The following is a 16,320-nucleotide window of genomic DNA, read 5'->3' on the forward strand; positions in this document are numbered from 1 at the left end:
TGCACCAATACTCTTATTTCCAATACCAAAGTAACACTCCAAAAATATTTTTAAACTGAATGATTCACATTTGAAAACTGAAAGTCCAATAGTTTGAAAATTCAGAATTGCTCTGCCCTAACTTCAGTAATTCGGGCATTGTTTTCTTACTTAGATGGCTCACAACCTGGTCCTTAACACCCAAAGCACGAGGGAGAAGGAGGGCACAAGGACCCCTTTACAAACTCCATCCTGACTGCCCGCATTATGTGAGGGTGAAGATAGCAGGAACACCACCCCGCTCCCTGGGCTGATGGGTGAGGTCTGAGTGGGAGTTTCCCCCAACCCCAGCCAATACGCTGTCCAGCACAGCTGCACGGAGGAAGTAATCTGTGTCAGGTATAGGTCTGGTGTAGGGTACTTCCACCCCGAGGATGGGGAACCAGGAAGCAGAGTGTGACTGAGCAGGACTGCTCGAAGAGCAACAATTGAGCCATAGTAAAAACAACAAACTGTATTTACATAGTATCTTGCACGTAAGGACCTACTTGTTCTTTACAAATATTAATTAATTAAGCATAAACTTATTCCCCCTCCACTCCCCCAACCTGAGATCAGTATTATTCTCATTTTACAGATGGGTGATCCAAGGAAGTGATTTAGGGCTTGTCTCCATTTACAGTGCGATAGTGGCAGCTGCTACATAGTTATGCCAACGTAAGTTGGTTCTGTAGACCAAGCCTGTGTCTAGGTCACACAGTCGGTCTCTGGCAATCAGGAGTAACGTTCTATAGTTCTGAATCCCCATTGTCAATCCTGCTTTAACTAACATAACACGCTGCCTCCTGACAGATATTTTTAAAGTAATCTCCCCTCTTTCTGTGCAAATGACTAAAGAACTTTGTTATGTTAGAGACACACTGCTAAGGAAACTCACCCACATATATGTTTTTCCCCTTTAAGATGTTTTTTCTTCTTCATAAACAGCTGTCTTAGAGAAATTCCAGACGCTGGAACAATAAGATGTGTACACGTCTTTCACTATTCAGCTTTCGCCATTATTTTGTACTGACACAGATATTGGACCTGATTCTTCTCACGTACACCAGTGTAAATCAAGAGGTTAACCACTGAAGTTAACGGAGTTAATATTTGTATGTGTGGAGAATCAGGAGCATGACCCCGAAGCCAGCGCTAAAAATTCACCCTCCGCTTCTTCTCAATATGGGACAGATTCTGATCTCAACGGTGTAATACAATGAATCTTAAATGGAGTTGCTCCTAATTTACACCAATGTGAGTAAAATCAGGTCCTCTCCCTAGCAATTATTCCATAGTTACCCTTCCTTGCTTTTATCAAGATTTCTAATGATCAACTGGAGAGAGAAACAATGCATCTAATGAAAAAAATATAAAAACCATAACTCTGAAATTGTGTGGGGGAAAAAAAGTCTCAACTTGTTACGCTTCCCTGCAAGTTTTTGTATTACAATATAACCCACAATAAAGTGACTACCACACTGCTATACACAGAGAACATTTATAATACTAATCCATAAGGATCTGATGCAAAGCCACAAATCAAAGAAAGTCAAAACTTGGGCTGCAAGATAGAAGTCAGAGATGGAAGAAAGCTACTAAGTCACCCCTCGGTCAATGCAGGATTGTTCCTTGTGGTACATTCTCTAGCACATGGTACAGTTTAGTTTTGAAAGCTGCAAGAAATATGGTTTCCTTTATCACTTCCCTTAATAGATAATGTCCATAACCTTGTATTTTGCTGACAGGAAAAGAGTTCATCTCTACTGTACTTAAGCATCCCACCTAAACTTAAGTATTTCACAGCAACCAGAAAACCACTCATAGGGCACAGAAAAGATGAGGTCCCTGCCCTGAAGAGTTTACCCTTTTAACATCAGAACTAGATGCAGGGAGTGTGAGTAATAAAGAGAGGGGTGAAAAAAGGACAAGGAATATGCAGTGCATAGAATCACCCACCATACAGCGACCACAGCAGCATCCAGCTAAATAAACCAAGGAATTGAAATTCATGTTTCAAACATTATGGCATGGAAGTTACAATAAACCATGCTCAGCCCTGAGATGGTATTTAAAATCAGGGACCTTAAAAAGGAGAAGGTATTAAATGCAAACATTTTCCACATTCCGTTTGGGAGATGGGTACGTGTTTTATTAACTCTTCTAGCTCAAGGTAAATAGCTCTCTGCATTAGACTGAATGCACAGTTTTTAGAGCACTAATAAACTTACCAAACTAAGCTTATCTGCCTGATAAAGAAAGTCTGTTTTTAAAGTGAACATTAAACGATACAGGTATTCTGCAAGAGCAGATTTGTCTCCATGTCTCCTTTGGTATCATGGGACACAGGCTTTCAGGCAGAGGCTGTCCTTCCTGACCCATCTCTTGTACCACAAAAGAGATGGATATAAAACAGAGATATAGGCCTTCTCCTAATGGATGTCAATTTTTGCCTCCATCTGCTAATTTCTTTTCCATTTCAGTGTCTGCCACAGCACCTTAGCTCAGGCTACAGACATGGAAAGCAGGGAAATGTCTGTGATGTGCAAGGCATAAGACATCAGTGGTTGCCACAAGCAAACGTTATTTGCTTAATATGCCACACTACTGACATGCCTCATCTTATATTAGTGATGAATTTGGCCCCATCTTCCTAATTTCTTCCATTTTGCTCCTCAGGGATAAGATTGCAACCTCTTAATCACATAGGTTAGGTTTACATTGCAACACAGCACATGTAGACATAACTGAGCTAGCTTTGATCAAGCTAGCTTTTTAAAAATAGTATCCGTGGTGGTATGGACTAGCTGCCCGAGTTCATACCTAGTGTCCTAGGTGGGACTGTACTCTGGCAACTAGCCCTTTTTGCCACCCATGCCACTGTGGTTACATTGCTACTCTTAGCAAGCTAGCTCCATCAAAGCTAGCTCAGGTATGCCTACGCATGCGGCCATCACACCTCCTGATTGTTGCGTAGACATACCCATAATCTTTCCTACCCTAAGACCACACCAAGCCCAAAACTTCCCCATTAGGCTGCATAAATTTAACTCCTCTCCCTGCTCCCATTTGGCAGCTTAAGCGAATCTCTGGGCTTGTCTAAACTGCCCCGAAGTTCCACCTACTGGAGCATGAACAGCAGGGCGCACCAAAGTGCTGCACTGTAACTGACCCATGTGCACGCTGTGGGCAAAGACTAAAAAGTTCCTGGTTCACTTTAACGTAATCCTGTTTGAAGAGGACTATATGAATAGAAACTAGGAACCTTTTAGTTCACACCAGCAGCGTCCACATGGGGAAGTTATAGAACAGCACTTTGGTGCGCTTGGCTATCCAGGCTCCCGTAGGCCGAACTATGGTGTAGCGTAGACATAGCCTCTGTTGCCACTTAATCCCAGACATGTACTCTCACATTTATGAGAAAACTTTATAAAACTATGCAACCTCTGCAATCTTCTGCCATGTAAGGGGTGGGGTAGGAGGTGGGAAACCGCAGATCTCTAAGCATCATTCTTTAGTAAATAGGCAAACACCACAGCAATAGAGTTGTGCGAGAACTGGATTTTTCTTTTGGGTGCAGTTTCTTGATTTCAAATTTGTTCTGCTCTGAAGCAAAAATAATAAAAAAATTCAAAACTTCCCACAAACCAAAATTCGTGGGGGAGAGGGGGGAATGCATTTCAGGTACATTGAAATGTTTTGTTTTGACAAAACTGAAATGTTCTATTCCAGTTCCTACTTTTTTCATTTTATATTTTACAATATACAAATTTTAAAAACCGAAACAAAAGTTACTTTGAAACAGAAAATGGAAATGTTCCTTACCAAAATGCTTTTTATTCCATTTTAATTTCAAATTGAGTTTTAAAAGTAGCACATTTCTGCAACATGTGCTGTTTCAGTGAATCAGTATTTTCCGATTGAAAAACATTCTGTCAGAATAAATTCCCAGCCAGCTTTACTATTTATTGTTTACAAGAGGTAACGATAGGGCATTGTGGTTATCAGGTTTCATAGAGTAAAGATGTGCCAAGATAGCAGCTCCTTCCATTTACCCATCAGTCCAAGTGCAGAATTTCTTCTAGCGATTTTTATTTTACGTTTATACCTGCATCGAGCCATTCTTGAAAACAGGTCTTCCATTTCCACAATCACTTGGCCTGGATCGAACAGTAAATTACACTGGGAAGCAAATTTTAGGTCAATGAGGAAAAAAGTCAGACCTCATTAAGCATTTTATTTTAATTTAATATAACCAAAAAGACAGTTAATGGGATCGTGGTCCCTAAGTGCCTAAATACTTTTTGAAAATGAAATTTAGGCTCCTAAATTAGTAAAGTGTTGCAACACTGCCAGTTGCAATGCCTAAATACCTTTACAAATGTGTGCCTAGGTGCCCTGAGAGAAAACTAAAAACATTTTCCAAAGCAGAAAAAGAGCAACTGATAGCCCCCTGCCCCATAGTTTTATACAAAGAAAATACCAAAAATCCTTTCCTAAGGACCCAAAGAACTCCTTCCTCACCACACTTCTCAGTCCTCTGCAAATCCCACCCAAAACAACAGGCTTTGTAGAGTGCCCGGAAGGTCAGCAGATTCAAGCTATTTTGAAACAAAGATGTTGGAAAGTGAGGAGGCATTTTCAGAGTTGAGGGGACCCTCATGTAGAAAGGTCCAGCCTTCAGTTCCCTGGTTAACACTTGCATTCTCTCTAGCAAATCATTGTTTGCATTTGTGCTCTTAAGCTGTAGTTCAGCAAGGTGCTTAAGTGCATTTGTAACTGCAGCTATGCTAGTAATCCCACAGTGATCAATGGAACCACTTATATGCTTAAAATTACATACTTGCTTAACTACCTTGCTGAACCAGGACCTTTTGGAATTAAGACCAGGATCCCTACTATGATGCTTGAACTATGGTGCTTGAACTATTAGTTTCACTAGTTGCAGCAATAAATTGATGTGTGCGCTACTCCCTCTAGTTCTTCTGTCCTCTAAAGCAACTGTTTCAAGGAATGATTTCACCCATTATTATTATTATTAACTGTAAAGTATTAATATGTTATACATACATAGTAATTTTTGTCGGAGGCTCTCCAAACACATTGCAAAGAAGTAGAAAAACTATGGTACAGCAAAGCAAGGTTAAGTGATATGCCCAAGGTCACACAGAATGGCAGAACAACAAATTACAGTTTGCCAAAGATTACAACAGAAGTTCCTAACTCAGAAGCCTTTACTCTGCTACTTGGGGAAGCTACATAGCCTAGTGAATGGAAACTGTACAAGGCCTGAATGATCAACCACGAAAGGCTTGTAAGTGGTTTCTAATAAAGATATTTATCATTCACATAGCTCCTTATGACTTCAAAGGGTTGAAAATCTTAAATAGTTAATGTTTGTACAACATCCCATGAAGTATATTAGATCAGAATCTATCCATTCTGACCCCAGATCTACCACTCATTCCTTGTCTTCCCTAAGTTGTTCACTTACCCATGCTGGGGAAGCTAAGGTGCAGAGAGGCTAACAGGCAACACTAGGGCACAGAAACAAAGTGACTTGCCACAGGTGACCTAGCAAGTCAACATGTATCCTCAAATTACAAACATAAACCTAAATATTGGTCATGATAGAAATAAATACATGAATTTGTATTAAAATATTAAGTTCCAACATATTTGTGACTTGTGATAATTACTACTACTTCTTACGGAAGTGTTTTGTGTAATCTTTACAAAATTCTGTAAAATACAATACTTAATTCTGTATATTATGTGTGCCAACTAGAATACATAATAGCTTATAACCGTATTTTTCCACTGTCTTTCTGAACATTATTGTAGCAGCTTTCATGCTTTGCTCTGAGTGCCAGCCTGGCTGTATGTTTCAATAGAGTTTGTACCTGCTGGCTCCCCCTTTTTTTGTGTTTGTTTGTTTGAATTAAAAATCTGAAGTGATTTACCATGGTACTTTATTGGAAAATTTTAAATGTTTCAAGAATGCATTTGACAGGGTGTCAATAATTGACTATAACTGTATTATTTTCAAGCTTTTGGCGTCAATTGTGATCAATTTTATGAGATTCTATAACGTAACCTCCCCCACAAAAAATAATCTAAATTATGAAGAGGTTTATATATTAGTTTTTAAGTGACAGTGAAAATACAGTGAGGTTGGGGGTAAATGGTGAATAGAGGCAGCATAGGATTAGGTGCCATTTAACATAAGAGCAAAAGTCAATATTAAAATGCATCTGTGGCTTTCAGCAGCACTTGGCATATGCGTATCGATTTTTAAATGGTAATTTTTAAATGTAAAAATTCTGTAACAATGCAGGAACGATTTGCTCTGTCTTTGGCTTTCTTGGTGCATGTGAGGAGGTACTTTCCACCAGAGATGAACGTGAACTCAGACTACTCATTTCTGACAGCAAAGCCGAGGCTACTCTACAAAAATAAAGCTTAAAACACGATTGTGAAACGTGGCTGTGGGCAAACATTTTTTTTTCTTCTGTTCATACACTCCAGAATAAAACTATGTCCTGGAAAAGCAGAATTTAAGCTTGGTAGATACCTGAAACATGGTTAGAATATGTTGTTTTTTTCTGTCCATGCAGGTATGAATTAAAGTACGGTATCTGGTTTGCCCACAACTATGATTCACAATCATGTTTAGACGTTGTTATTTTTGTAGTGCAGGCGGGGTTTGGTTGAGCTGAAGATTTAAATTCACTGACTTATCACATTTTTAGATTGCAAAATTACTCTTGGCTCCTGACTGTCTTCAGCCGCTCATCTTTGTTGTGAAAGCAGCTGCCACACCTGCAGTCAAACATGCTCAGCTACTGAAAACATTTTCAACAGTCAGTTATCATCAGTTGTGGTCAAACTGCACATAATGCCCCTTCCACTTTCTACCAAATACCGAAAGGCACATTGTTCAACCCAGGGCATTTTTCAGCTGCGATTTGAATACACCCATGATACTGTAACCTAACACTGTGGATTGAGTCCTAAATCTTCAAGGGTTCTGATAACATCAGCATGTTTACTTCACTGATGATTTATGGCTTGATTTACAATCTGTTACAGTTGGCAATAGAAGTAGAGTCTGAAATGTGGGCTTCTGTAGGACAATCGGGATTGCTGTGAAATTTTTCTCTCTCATTACCTTCTATTTGAAAATAAGTCAGAAGTTTTTTCATGCAGTAGTTTCTCAATGTGCACTAGATATTATGTGAGGTAAGTTGCCTAAGATTTTCCTAATATGGTAAACAGGCAGGGCCCCCTGAAATTCACAGAACAGGTTATCCCACCTTCCTAATTTTACATTTACAGAGAGATAACATAGCAATAATATTTTATCTAAAGGATCAATGAGGGGTTAACACTTTTTGTTGCCCATCCCACTTAGCCTATTCCACCTAAGTCACTCGTTTTTAGCTAGAGATTACATTCCAGCCTGAGAGCCATCATTATTTACTGACATCTTTGAAATTGGCAGGGTGGACAGAGCTGTGATGTTTTCACTCTCCTCTCTTATATTCTTCTCTCTATATATGTGTCCGTGTTTGAACTGAGTAACTTGCAGGATAGGTGGGGTGGATTGGTGGGAGGAGGATCTGGTACATTCCAACAACGTAAGAAACTGGCTTTTCAGAAGTATCTTTATAAACTGAGTTATCCCTAGCCAAATGATTTATTGCTATTTATAGTGGATGTGCCAGAGACCCCTGGGCCCCAAACCTACTTCCACTCAAACATTTTGAAGAGTAACTTACTATGTCCCCATTCCCTTGCCATTGGCCTATCCCTTCCTCCACTCTCACTTTCCCATTATTCTGTATTTTAGTACATCATGTTCAGCTTGCTCTTTTCTTTATGTCTATCTCCTCCTTCTCTTTCCTTGTGTTACCTTCTCTACTTCTTCTTCCCACATTCTTCATCTCTTCCTCCTGCTCTTGCTCTCTCCTCATCATCCCACCAATTCTATTTTCTAACTGATCTCCTCAGTGTCCTCTCCTCTGCTGCTTCTCTCAGCCCATTCTTTCCACTAATCCCAAATGCCACATCCCTTGATAAAATCTCTCCCTTTCACCATGTACACTTCCCTCCCCCTTCCAATGACATTCTCAGCCTCATCCCATGGGATGAAGCAGAATGGGAGTGAGGCCAAATCCGTTTTTCTCTGGGGAGAGGAGTTTCTTGGAGGAGATTCTCAGCAGATCCTTCTCCCATGGGATTTCGAAGAAGGCTGACAATGGCTCCCCCCAAAGCTCTCCTTGGCTGTGCAGGGAATGCTTTGGATTGTGACTGGTTCTCTTCCCCAGACAGAGCAAGGAAGTGCTGACCAAGGCTTCCCATACAGTTCCTATTTGGTCACGTGAGCTAAACCAATGTCAGGGAAGCTAGCCAGGCTTCATAATGGCTGTAGGTAAATTCTGTCTTTATATTTAAAGCTGTGAATTGCTTGGTATTACTGCCTGTCATGCTGACCAATACTGTCCCATTGTTTCCTTGTACTCCCCCATCTCTATCAGTCATCTTTAGTCTTATACTTAGATTGTAAGGTCTTTGGGAGCAGGGACCACCATCTTTTTGTCCCATGTTTGTAAGGCACCTAACACAATGGGTTCCTAGCCTCAAACAATAAAAAGTTATCACAATATCTGTGGGGCCAGCTGGAGAATGACAGGGACCTATGGGCAGGAAGCCAAAATTTGCCTGATTTCCTGGAGCCTGTGTAGGGCCCTGGCACTACATATCACACAGGCAAAATGCGAAGTATGCATGCAAGAAAGGATTTGAAATAGTGTCCAACTGACTAGAAAACATCCAGGTGGCCTCAATCACACACATGATGGAGTCAAATCAAAGCAAAATGAAAACAAAAAGTATGTATCCTTCGTCTCTTTCTCAACTTCTGGCGGTTACCCCAGGTCTTATCTCACTTGTCCCACATCACTAAATTATATGTATTTAATGAATAACAATAATCTTATCTCTAACACAGAGATATAGAATTGTTATTCATGTAATATTTTCACAAAAAATAAAATAATATTTAGTGTAAAGTAGTGTCTACAAGGGAATTATATTTCTCCATTAGATCCTCCTTTTTTGTCTGGTATGCTGTATACTTATAAAAAGAGAATGTTAACTTTACATGTCTATGGTGCTATATGCTATAGAAATATCTACTCACAACCTGCTTGTATCTCAGGGGGAGTATTCAAAAGCATCATGGCAGTGGCAGCATCAATGTCAGGATCTGGAAAAATCAACCAATAAATACATTATTTACAACTGGGCTAATCTTGTTTTTACCCCCCTGCTAGACCGAATCTCTGCATTGAAAAGGAATAAAGATTAAAGTATCCAAGACGTTATTTTGGAAAATTCCAACATGTGATCATTGATTGCACATGATCCCAAAACTACTGTTAAGTCAACTACACTGAAGTATATTTGTCACTGTACTGTATATGCTTGTGTGCACGGTGTGTTCTGTTATTCCTCTCAAGCTTGCTATTTAATTCTGGTGAGGAGTATTTAGTAGGGCTGTCAATGAATCGCACCTAACTCACGCGATTAACTCAAAAACATTAATCGTGATTAAAAAATTAATCACAATTAATCAGAGTTAAACAATAGAATACCAATTGAAGTTTATTAACTAACTATTTTGGATGTTTTTCTACATTTTTATATATATTGTATTCTGTGTTGTAATTGAAATAAAAGTTGATTACAAATATTTGCACTGTGAAAGATAAACAAAATAAATAGTATTTTTCATTTCACCTCATACAAGTACTGTAGTGCAATCTCTGTGTCGTGAGAGTGCAATTTACAAATGTAGACTTTTTCGATTACATAACTGCACTCAAAAACAAAACAATGTAAAACTTTAGAGCACACAAGTCCACTCAGTCCTACTTCTTGTTCAGCCAATCACTACGACATTTATGGGAGATAATGCTGACCTCTTCTTATTTACAATGTCAACAGAAAGCGAGAACAGGCATTTGCATGGCACTTTTGTAGCCAGCATTGCAAGGTATTTACATACCAGATATACTAAACATTTGTATGCCCCTTCATGCTTTGGCCACCATTCCAGAGGACATGCTTCCATGCTGATGATGCTTGTTAAAAGAATAATGCATTAATTAAATTTGTGACTGTACTCCTTGGGGGAGAATTGTATGTCCCCTGCTCTGTTTTACCTGGATTCTGCAATATATTTCATTTTATAGCAGTCTCGGATGATGACCCAGCACATGTTGTTCATTTTAAGAACACTTTCACTGCAGATTTGACAAAATGCAAAGAAGGTACCAATGTGAGATTTGTAGATAGCTACAGCACTCGACCCAAGGCTTAAGAATCTGAAGTGCCTTCCAAAATCTGAGCGGGACAAGGTGTGGAGCATGCTTTCAAAAGTCTTAAAAGAGCAACACTCAGATGAGGAAACTACAGAACCCGAACCACCAAAAAAGAAAATCAACCTTCTGCTGGTGGAATCTGACTCAGATGATGAAAATGAACATGCGTCGGTCTGCACTGCTTTGGATGGTTATCAAGCAGAACATGTCATCAGCATGGACGCATGTCCGCTGGAAATGTGGTTGAAGCATGTAGGGACATATGAATCTTTAGCGCATCTGACACGCAAATATCTTGCTCCGCCGGCTACAACAATGCTATGAGAATGCTTGTTCTCATTTTCAGGTGACATTGTAAACAAGAAGTGGGCAGCATTATCTCCTGCAAATATAAACAAACTTGTTTGTCTGAGTGATTGCCTGAACAAGAAGACAGACTGAATGGACTTGCAGGCTCTGAAGTTTTACATTGCTTTATTTTTGAATGCAGTTATGTTCTGTACATAATTTTATATTTGTAAGTTCAACTTTCATTATAAAGAGATTGCACGACAGTACTTGTATTACGTGGATTGAAAAATACTATTTCTTTTGTTTTTTTTACAGTGCAGATACTTGTAATAAAAATATAAAGTGAGCACTGTACACTTTGTATTCTGTGTTGTAATTGAAATCAATATATTTGAAAATGTAGAAAACACCCAAAAATATTTAAATAAATGGTATTCTATTATTTTAAGAGTGCAATTAATCGCACGATTAATTTTTTTAATCGCACGATTAATTCGATTAATCTTTTTTTAATTGTTTGACAGCCCTAGTATTTAGGTTTCATTACTAATGCACTGTGCAAGAAGTAATCATTTCATGAGTTGTAGTCACTGTATTGGGATGAGTTACTAGCACAGTGGAGAGTGTCAAGAACACTTGCATGGAATCAGACACAAAGATGACATTCGGTCATTTTCATATGTCAATAAGAATTTAAATTATTATTGTGAGAAAGCATTAGAAGCAAAAACCTCTAAAATCAGGGAAAACAAAACCAGTGTTTCATTGAAGGTACCTAAGTGATTTGCATTCATACCTATTGTTACTTTTAATATAAGCAAAAATTATTACTTGGCTGCTGTTATTCGTAAATCGGTTTCTGAATCCATCATGAGCCATCCGTTGACAGATGGCAAGTTATGGAGACAGAATAAAATATGATCCTTTTATAACTATATTCACTTGCTTCAGACGCAGCAGCGCGGCTGCTATGGAAATGGAGGTAGCCATGACAACAGTAAACAACCCAAGAGCGGCCACTGAATAAGCTGAAAAGAACATCTGCCCCAGCAAAGCGTCCCAGCTGCCCTGGGGCGAAACTTGCTAATCGTGCAGTGATGCTGTGTGACAGAGAAAGCCGCCTATGCGATGTCCAAATAAATGAAGTGTGCAATTGAAGCAGACATAAAAACGCACGCCCTTGCCGATTGCTGCCTCTGCACTGCTAAACTGAATGACTAATAAGCTCATTAAAACACACACACACACACACACGACACAACCTGTCAGTATTTATACTAAATTACATACCAAAAAATTTAATTTACTGCTAATAGCTTCATGGTACTCTATACTGGGTATTATGTTGGAAAATATTTTTTACTGTTAAAAATACATTTTTCATACTTTTGTGTGTGTTGTTCTATTTCCAGGGGAGTAATGTGTTGTAGTAGAAAGTTCTACAAGCTATTCATAATACAAACCATGCAGTGTAAAAGATTTTAATGTCTAAGCAAAAAATAAATTAACTCCACCTACAGAGAAAAAGAGTTTGATTCCAGCTTGAGTATATAATATTGTATTGTAAATAGCTATAACAACTTCTTACATGACAATATTTAATACACGATTGCTGTAACAGTAAACTCAACAAATGCAGAATCGGTTACAAGAAGTTTTTGCACCAGTTTGGTTGTCCCTCTGTTCTGACTTGCACAGATGCCAATGTACAGAAGGCAGGTGCTGAACTTCAGATCACATCAACATGTTCTAATGCCAAGGATTACTCCTAGTACACTTCTCATAAGAGAGTTCACAAGCTCATATTCGTTATTAACTCTGGAAACAGGTCAAAGGCAGAGTTCTTCCCAAAAATCAGCACTGATTGACGCTGAACTGTTTGGAAATGGTGGTTGAAACTTTTTCACGTCCCCATGGGTGGAATAGTGTGTTTAATGCACCACATTTTACAGGATCAAGTTCATTTACTGCAAATCAAATATTGTTTTCTTTAGCTTGACTAAAAAGGGAGAATGTCCAGAGGAGATTCATATTTAAAATAGAACGATCTTACCTGTGTTAAACACTAACTTAGAAAACAACATTGAAAGAATGTTAGTAGTCCAATATACTTTGTTACTATTCACGTAGCCAGTTTTAGCCTTTGTTTATAGGCTGTTCCTGTATGATTTTACTTTCTGGTTTTCTTAATTTAGATGATGTTCCAGTGTTTGGGTAGAAAAGACTGTGGGGAAATGATAATCTTTTCCAGAGAAATTAAACACAAAAATACACCATGGAAACGTTCTACAAGAACAACTGTGGTTTTGTAATCACTTGGACACTAATCAGAACTGGTTACAACAAACACGGTGTGTCCCCAGCAGCTATTTTCCACAACACAAGCAAGATTCAGATATGTCCACACCTGCTATGCTGTCTAGCCATGTTTGTGTCCTGCACTTTTGAAAAATCTGGGAAGCTATCCCACGCCTCAGCAGGGGACAGTCCCTGAAGACATGCACACAGGGTGGCATCAGCAACATAAGGGACAATGCACATTGGGATATTATGCTGAGCAGAGAAGTGGGCCAAAGTTAGGGACTGGATGAACGGGGCAGAGGCCTCATCTGTACCATTAAAGAAAAAAAAAAAAGCATCGAAGACTTGTTACAAGAAGAAAACCACATGGCAACCTAGGCCACAGGCACAGAAAAGGGCAAAACACTGATAGGTGCCAATCATGGCACTACCTGGCTAGAAAGTTGGAGTACAGACAGCGCCATAATGCAAACTCAAAGTTGAAGGGCAAGTTCATGCTGTAATGCCAAAGGGACTCTTAGCGATGTAGCTGTCAAGCATTCGTGGGTCACAACATGGAGGTTTTTAGAAAGGGGGAGAACAGAATGGTAGTCTGAAAAATGCCTTTATTCAGTGCTTTACCTTGGCTATAAAAATCAAAGTTTAAACGGGCATATTCTGATCATTCTTTAGTGCTAGAAAAGGAGAAACCAGAATAGGCAACTACAGACAGCGAGGGAGATTCACAAGGTGGAAGTAGAAGAAATCCTTCCAAATGGAAAAGGACAGGGAGCAGAGGAAGGACAAGCTGGTGGGTGCTATAAAGAGCATGAGGAAGAAATCAAAATGACCTCAGAACTAAAGTCCTCAAAAAGGCAACAGCAAAAGCTATTGTCAAATAGATCAGCTGTAGTTTGTTCTCCGAATATGTATTTGGAGTGTATGCACTCTAGGCCCCACACTACAATCCTAAATCTAAGGGTTGGCTCCTCATTCTTTGAAAGCCCTGCAAATGCTATCAAGAAGGTAGCTGAAAGCAGCGACAGACCGTAAGCAGTTACAGTAGAGCACGTAATAGTCTGAACGGACATAGTCTAAATGGGGCAGAGGTGGTACATAATTTGGATATACTGTAGTTGTAATTCTGCTACTAAACTTTATCCAGTACTGCATTCAAGAGTGAAGATTCCTTTGACAAGTCAAAGGCAAAACACATACACGCTCATACAAAATGAAGAGTTTTAAACCCATAACAGAACTGCTGTACTTCAGACTCAGGCCCTAATTCTGCAAAGTGCTGAATTATGTGCTTAATTCTAAACACTAAGTAGTTCCACTAAAATTAACTATGTGCTTAAGTGCTTTGTTGAATCAGGGCGTTGGTTATTTTTTCAGCTATGTTTGTGGCTAAGGTTCACTTAAAAAAAGGTACGTACAGATCGGAACATGTTCTGCACAGTAATACAGAATGGTCAAGTAATGAGCATGAAATATCTTGGCACAGAATTGGTCACAAAAAGCCAGAAAGCCAGAGGGTAACCCTCAGTGGTAGACTGTTTATTCAAGAAGTGACAAAAAATAATTAAAAACAAAAGGTGGCACCTGAGAAACCCCAATGTGCCAGCTGTCCATCTATTATGTTGTTCTGATCTTTGGTTTACAGTTTCACACAGAAGGAAAAAACATTTTACCTTAAAATTATTGGTTTATTATTTGTAATAGAGTTTTTCTATTTCAAATTCTTTGGCCACTGAATGAAAACAGTCCAGGCCTGCCAAAATGCTAGTTCTTCCCTCATCATTAAAACATACTATAAAAACTACAGTAACAAAATTAAAAAGGGTCTATATTACTGCAAAATTATAATTCCTAACAAAATTATAGTAGATTTATTTCAATTAATATACAGTATATCATTTTCCATTTAATCATTCCAACTGCACACTGAATTTATTCCAAAATAAAGAAAATAGCAATTTAATATTTTAAGCAATTATGTCCTGAAATTTCAAGCTCAAATTCCAAGGGAGAAGCACTTAAATCCATAGTTAGGCACGTAAAAACTCAAGTAGTTTATAATGAGATGTCTAAACACAGATTTAGGTGCAGGCCTTTAGGCACTTCAGGCCTCAATCTTGCACACTCTTATGCACATGAGTAAATTTATGCATTTGGGTAGCTTCACTGAAGTCAATGGGACTATTTACTCATGTTTTTGCAAGATCAGGGCCTAAGTTTGAGAATTTGGGTCTTAGTTTTACTTTGGTCAATTCAATAAAATGCATAAAGGCAGAGGTACTATTCAATTTCACTGCCAACTCGTAAAAGGTGAAGTCAGTACACGTACTGCATCATCTGTTTACCATGATCATCACTGTAGTATTGCATCAAACAAGAATATAAAAGATTTCTTTAGTTTTTCTTTTAAAGGATTTTTAAAGGCTTTACAGTAACATTCAGCTAATCTTTGTGTTTCAATCACCTCTACTTTTCCATTAGCCTTCTCCATTACATTCTTCCATGCAGAATCCTATTATGTAAGCATATTCTCCTGAGCTGTATTTAAAACTTGCAACTCTAATGCCTTCATTGTCCACAGTATCAGGCATTCCCCAACCCAACTCCCACCACTCCCATGTATTTGCTCATCTTTAATCTTTCTTCTTGACTTTATCCATTTTCAGCGATGGTACACTGCAAAAACAACTATGCTCTTTCCACGTTTTGTCCTTAGGCTCATTAAGTCAACAGGTCAACTCATAGTTTCTCTTTGCCTAATTAGTCTGTTAAGGGATGTGCCTTTCCTCGTCTCATATGAAGACTGTTAAGCTTGGAAAATGAAAAGCAAAAGTCAAGGTAGGTCAGAGATATACGAAATAATTAACAATGAATGAAGGCAAATCAAGTACTTTTATTTACCTTGTCCAGTGACAGAGAGAAGGACAGCTGATGAAATTAAAATGTAATAAGCACAAGCCAGAGAGAAGGAAATACCTTCAGGCAACTAGAAATGGCCTATGAAATTCCTTGCTGCAGGATATTACTGAGCCTGACTCGGAAACATTTAATAAGATTGAGTTGAACTTTCTCGAACTAAATGGAATTACTTGTGGGAGTGCTACTGAAAACTAGTAAGGATTGCAGAATCAGGTTCTAAAAAGGATTAGACATTGTAAATCTCAATAGCAATACATACAGTTAGTCTACAGGTAGAATAAGAATGAAAGTCATCAATTCTTAATGCAAACTGCCAGAACAGGTCAGGAAGAAGGTGTTCATCCCATGGTATTTTGTAGCCTTTTATGGCTGGCCTGGTTTTCCCCTGGTTTTCCTACAGTTATTT

General features: G+C 38.7%; 1 protein-coding gene across 6 annotated transcripts in view; it reads right to left on the reverse strand.

The window, feature by feature from the left end:
* The window catches only part of FOXN3 (forkhead box N3), a 308,352-nt gene that overhangs the window by 25,238 nt on the left and 266,794 nt on the right, over window positions 1-16,320 (reverse strand). For 4 of the 6 annotated variants that reach the window (XM_074956098.1, XM_074956097.1, XM_074956100.1 and 1 more), the window contains one exon: window positions 9,224-9,289. The exons of 1 other annotated variant lie outside the window; for it this stretch is intronic. In XM_074956098.1, the coding sequence (XP_074812199.1) occupies window positions 9,224-9,289 (66 nt within the window). The remainder of the gene's footprint in view (window positions 1-9,223; window positions 9,290-16,320) is intronic. One more of the 6 variants, XM_074956101.1, reaches the window with a different exon arrangement.

The sequence above is a fragment of the Natator depressus genome, chromosome 6 (genome assembly GCF_965152275.1).
Source record: "Natator depressus isolate rNatDep1 chromosome 6, rNatDep2.hap1, whole genome shotgun sequence".
Classification (NCBI taxonomy): domain Eukaryota; kingdom Metazoa; phylum Chordata; order Testudines; family Cheloniidae; genus Natator; species Natator depressus.